Source organism: Mustela lutreola, chromosome 5, assembly GCF_030435805.1.
Source record: "Mustela lutreola isolate mMusLut2 chromosome 5, mMusLut2.pri, whole genome shotgun sequence".
Taxonomy (NCBI): Eukaryota; Metazoa; Chordata; class Mammalia; order Carnivora; family Mustelidae; genus Mustela; species Mustela lutreola.
Window position 1 is genome coordinate 86,011,076 of NC_081294.1, and position 6,000 is coordinate 86,017,075.

General features: G+C 41.8%; 1 protein-coding gene across 1 annotated transcript in view; it reads left to right on the forward strand.

Annotated features, from left to right (window-relative positions):
* Positions 1–5,473, forward strand: part of IL31RA (interleukin 31 receptor A) — a 54,313-nt gene extending 48,840 nt beyond the window's left edge. Inside the window, exons 13-15 of the mRNA XM_059173359.1 lie at positions 2,319–2,412; positions 3,507–3,588; positions 4,823–5,473. Coding sequence (XP_059029342.1) covers positions 2,319–2,412; positions 3,507–3,588; positions 4,823–5,272 — 626 coding nt within the window. The 3' untranslated portion in view covers positions 5,273–5,473. The remainder of the gene's footprint in view (positions 1–2,318; positions 2,413–3,506; positions 3,589–4,822) is intronic.
* The last annotated feature ends 527 nt before the right edge of the window (positions 5,474–6,000 follow it).

The following is a 6,000-nucleotide window of genomic DNA, read 5'->3' on the forward strand; positions in this document are numbered from 1 at the left end:
TTGTTCCTTTGGGATGAAATGTTCTGAATATATCTGTGATGTCCATCTGGTCCAGTGTGTCATTTAAGGCCTTTATTTCTTTGTTGATCTTTTGCTTGGATGATCTGTCCATTTCAGTGAGGGGAGTGTTAAAGTCCCCTACTATTATTGTATTACTGTTGATGTGTTTTTTTGATTTTGTTATTAATTAGTTTATATAGTTGGCTGTTCCCACATTAGGGGCATAGATATTTAAAATTGTTAGATCTTCTTGTTGGGCAGATCCTTTGAGTATGATATAGTGTCCTTCCTCATCTCTTATTATAGTCTTTGGCTTAAAATCTAATTGATCTGATATAAGGATTGCCACTCCTGCTTTCTTCTGATGTCCATTAGCATGGTAAATTCTTTTCCACCCCCTCACTTTAAATCTGGAAGTGTCTTTGGGTTTAAAATGAGTTTCTTGTAGGCAACATATAGATGGGTTTTGTTTTTTTATCCACTCTGATACCCTGTGTCTTTTGATTGGGGCATTTAGCCCATTAACATTCAGGGTATCTATTGAGAGATATGAATTTAGTGCCATTGTATTGCCTGTAAGGTGACTGTTACTGTATATTGTCTCTGTTCCTTTCTGATCTACTACTTTTAGGCTCTCTCTTTGCTTAGAGGACCCCTTTCAATATTTCCCATAGAGCTGGTTTGGTGTTTGCAAATTCTCTCAGTTTTTGAGAGAATACTCAGTCCTGGAAGCTTTTAATCTCTCCTCTATTTTCAATGACAGCCTAGCTGGATATAGTATTCTTGGCTGCATGTTTTTCTTGCTTAGTGCTCTGAATATATCATGCCAGCTCTTTCTGGCCTGCCAGGTCTCTGTGGATAAGTCTGCTGCCAATCTAATATTTTTACCATTGTATGTTACACACTGCTTTTCCTGGGCTGCTTTCAGGATTTTCTCTTTGTCACTAAGACTTGTAAATTTTACTATTAGGTGATGGGGTGTGGGCCTATTCTTACTGATTTTGAGGGGGGTTTTCTGTGCCTCCTGGATTTTGATGCTTGTTCCCTTTGCCATATTGGGGAAATTCTCTCCAATAATTCTCTCCAATATACCTTCTGCTCCCCTCTCTCTTTCTTCTTCTTCTGGAATCCCAATTATTCTGTTGTTTCGTCTTATGGTGTCACTTATCTCTCGAATTCTCCCCTCGTGGTCCAGTAGCTGTTTGTCCCACTTTTGCTAAGCTTCTTTATTCTCTGCCATTTGGTCTTCTGTATCGCTCATTCTTTCTTCTGCCTCATTTATCCTAGAAGTGAGAGCCTCCATTTTTTATTGCACCTCATTAATAGCTTTTTTTAAAATTTCAACTTGGTCATATTTTAGTTCTTTTATTTCTCAAGAAAGGGCTTTTATATCTCCTGAGAGGGTTTCTCTAATATCTTCCATGCCTTTTTCAAGCCCAGCTAGAATCTTGAGAATCGTCATTCTGAACTCTATACCTGATATATTATCAATGTCTGTATTGATTAGGTCCCTAGCCTTCGGTACTGCCTCTTGTTCTTTTTTTTTGTGATGAATTTTTCCACCTTGTCATTTTGTCCAGATAAGAGTATATGAAGGAGCAAGTAAAATACTAAAAGAGTGGCAACAACCCCAGGAAAGTATGCTTTCAGAAAGTGGTTGATTTTCTGTTTCTAGAATTGCTGTTGTTCTTCTCTTCGATCTTCCATTGGATTTGTAGGTATTTGCGATCTTTAGGTAAGCTATCTAGCTGATCTCCTGCTACCTGAATTAGTCTCAGCCTGCTACTTTTCTGCCATCTTGACTCCTACCCCTTCTCATTATTAACATTGGCTCAGATTTCTCCTTTCAGAGAAGTCTTCCTTTGCCGATGTGTAAAGTTACTATCTTCCCATCTTATATACTAAATATACTCTATCATCCTGTTATATCTGTAATAATCTTCTTTTTTTATTGTCTGAATCCTTCTACCAGAATGTAGGCTCCATGCGAGTAGGGATCGTGTATATATTCCTTACTTTTTATTACCCAGGATAGTGCTTGGAAAGTGGTAAGCACTCACTAAATATGTGCTAAGGAATGAAGGTGGAGAATGAGCCTGGTGAACATAGTGTTTGTCACTGTTATTCAGGCAGAAAAGAACTGGATGAGGAGCCACAAATATCACTTTTCTTTTTATGAATAAATTTTAATTGAATTGAAAGAAAAATCATAAAGAACATGTTGCTGAAACTCCTGGAAGAAAAAATTAATCTTTAATTTTTGTCATCAAAGTGAGGAGCTCATCCTTTTACTGACTTTTGTTCTCCTATTCCCAAAGGTGTCCCTGAGATTTTCTTTATAACTTCTTTGGTTGGAAGCGGCCTTCTCATTCTCATCATGCTGACAGTGGCATATGGTCTCAAAAAACCCAAGTGAGTTTATAGGCAACAGCATGTACCCTCAAAATCAGGGACTAAAGGGGTGGAAGGCATCATGTGTGGAAAGGGCACTGTGTTATTAAGGGGATGTTGATTCATTTATCAATTCGGTACATATTTACTGAGTTCATTTATCTGCCATACCCTGCTCATCAGAATTCTGACCAAACGAGGACTTCTATTCCCCACAGCCCCATGTACCAGGCTTATGCCAGGGGATTGCCAGCTGCCCTACATGCTGTTATCTTCTGTATTTGGCATCTGACTCTAAAGTCAGGGAGAAGGTCCTTCCTCTCAGTGATCTCCCAAGTAGAGAGAGAACTTACCCATGGGATTAGAGCATTGGCCAGTAGTATGCCCAGCATAGACTTGTTCCTTGCTGGTAGTGCAGTGTTGGAGGGCTGGCCACAGAGATGTTTGTCCCATGTGCTCTGGTCACTGTGGGAAAGGAAGCTTGTCTTCAGGGTCCTCTGCTTTCTCTCCCCAGAGAATCTCATGCTACCCTGTTGGTCAAGGGCTCCCTCCCCCATAGATCTCTCTCTCCCAAACTGCACAGATGAGGACCTTCTCTGCCAAGCATCTAGGCTTAGTTATAGTTAAGTGAATGTCAGCCTCATTTCCAAACCATAGGTAGAAACCAAGTCACCAGGCAAACCCTTGTACATTTTGCTTATCTATCAGGCTCCCTTGTGAGGCGGCTGCGGCTGGTTAGGACCACGCTTTGAGAATCACTGCACTAAAATGTAGATGTTGTACAGGCTTAGAGGGTTATGCTTCCTAGAGGACAAATCTCAAAAACATGGTTCTGTCATGGTGTGGTTTCTAGCATCAGGACCAGGGGTGGAGATGCAGAGGCAGGAGAGGGTAAGAAAGGTGTCTTTCCATCACAACCCATTGATGACTTATAATTTCACTCCCCAAACTATGTGTTCCCAGTTTCTGTCAGGAAGTCGACAGCTTGTCCTTATGTAATAGGGAGCCATACAATTCTATGTAGCAAAGCTGCACCCTTCTGGCAGACCCATGCAGTGTAAGTAACATATACTTCTCAAACTTAATTCCCGTTTTAAAATCATATCTCTTATTAGCAAATTGAAGCACTTATGTTGGCCTGATGTCCCCAACCCTGCTGAAAGCAGCATAGCCACATGGCGTGGAGATGATTTCAAGGTAAATACTTGTGCTTTTGTTAGAGAAATCATTGAGTAGGTTGGTTGCAGAAGACAAGGAAGGGTGATGGAGATGGGGAGGAGTCCTGCACTGAGATTTGTACAGGCTTCACATCAATAGAAATTCAGGTTAAAAAGTCCCGAGGTATGGCTGGCATGACAGGTGGAATGAGCCTTTCTAGAACAACTTTGGCCTTCATCCTCTTGGATCAGTGGAAAGGACTTCACTCTGCTCAGAGGACCCAGTGTGTGCTGGACATGGAACTGGTCCTATAATGGATGCCACCTAAGGACACTGGCCCCATCCTCAAGGACCTGACTATCTAATTAGGGAGCAAGAGAGAGCCTGGCTATAAGATTCAGGGCCATTAAAAAGCTGCCAAGAACAAGTTAGTCTAGAGGCCACTGGAGACCTTGAGGGGATGTTGATATACATAGCTGTCCACAGGCTGACACGGCTGCCTCGGGTTGTTTTTCTCAGATTAGGGAAGTTACAGTCAGACTTGAACTGGGAATAGGGTTTTTTAGTGACTTATCCCTAAGTAGAAAACTTCCTTTTCATAAGTTTAAATTAAAAACTGTTTTGCAATTTTTAAGATATAATTTCTTTTAGTTAAGTAAAAACAAGCCCTATCAAATATAACCTTTAAATTTTTACTATTGAAAGACTATTTCTAATACTTCTTGATGCAGGGATTTTTAGTACTAGCTCTTGCTTGTTTCAGCTCGGAAGACTTTTTTAGTGTAGACATCTTTATTTATTTATTTTAATTTTTGTTATTTGTGTTATTTCTGTTTTCTTCTCTCCTTTATCAGCTGTGTGTTACCCTATATACTTTGCTACTTACTAAAAGTTGTCAAGAGAGTAAATGAATTTATAGGCAGTATTGTCTGATGATTGTGGGTTTTCATCTTATGTAAGAGTTCTAATTTGGATGCTTCCATCTCAATTGGGGTTTAGTGAGCTTATGATTATGTGGAAAATAGCCTTGAGCTCTCAAGAAGAAAAAAAGTTGTTTGAATACCATGTGCCATTTCTCAGGAAATGGGTCAGTCTTGCCAGGCTTCTCTGGAAGGGCTTGTGGAAGAGATTGGCCATCACTTCTGGTCTCTGGAAGGAATGTGGGGGGCTGGTCAAGAGGTGAGACATTGGTTATCCTAAGCCTAATGAGCTCTTGACTGCCTCATGTGTAGCTCTTAAATGATCATTGGGGGTGTCCCTTTCTCTTTTTCAGGATAAGCTAAACCTGAAGGAGTTTGATGATCCTGTGAACACGGAAGGAGACAGGGTTCTAAAATCATACTCGGCCTCCAGTGATTTTATTGACAAGTTGGTGGTGAACTTTGAGAATTTTTTGGAAGAGGTTTCCACAGAGGAAATTGGAAAGGATCAGGAAAGCATTTTGAGAGAGGAGAAAAATAAGTATGTGACTTTTCCATATTGGCCTTATCGTCCTCCCACATCAACTGAGATTCCACAGAGAAAACCCCAACAGCTGCGTTCTAGAATACCAGAGGAGACCAGCTTAGAAACCAAAGAACAACTTCTCTCTTCTGTTCAGAGTTTAGGGCCAGAGAATCTCTGCGAGGAAGGAGAACCAAATCCATACTTGAAAAATTCGGTGACAACCAGAGAATTTGTCACATGCGAAAAACCTCAAGATGAAGCCAAAAGAGAAGTTTAATTGTTGCTGTGGCTTGAATCCCTCTGGGTCTCAGTGTGGGTGAATCCTGCAGAGAGCATATATCATGACTTGGCCAGAAGAGCTTTCCTGGGTGTCTCTCCCAACTTGCTTGTGTTAGAGAAACTCTCACATCCCCCTGAGGGGCCTGTTGACCTTCATTGACCCAGACGTGTAACTTGCCTGAGAAGGAGGGGTGGTCATATGTCTGTACCCTGCCTAGGAAAAGCAATTTATTATTATTATTTTTTTTTTTCAGTTTCACACTGGGGTCTGTGACATTACTTGAAGGGACAGCAGGGCCCCCAAGGTGGATATAATTGGCCTTCTGTAGGAATTAGATCATTGTCACAGCTGTTGCTGGAGTTACTTCCTCAGGGTTCCAGTAGACTCTCCCCACTGCCAGCAGACTGGGGTCTGGTAGGAGGTGAGAGTCTCTCCCTATACCTCTATACCTTGGGTTCTGGGCTCCACCTCCAAGGCAGCGCTGAAATCTCACTTTCGAGATTTTGTTTTTCCCTCTGTACAGAGGCAGGGGAGGTAGAGTGGCCTTCCTGATGCTGTGCCTACCCAAGACTCCTTCTTACCCTCATAAATCTCAGCAAGACCTCCACCCACAATTCTTGCCCCTGGTTCACAGCACACTGGCTGCTGGGAAATCAGGGAATGTGTGTGTGGGGTGTCTCAGCAGGGCACTGGTGAGCAGACTCTGGGCTGGGCCAGAAGGTCCA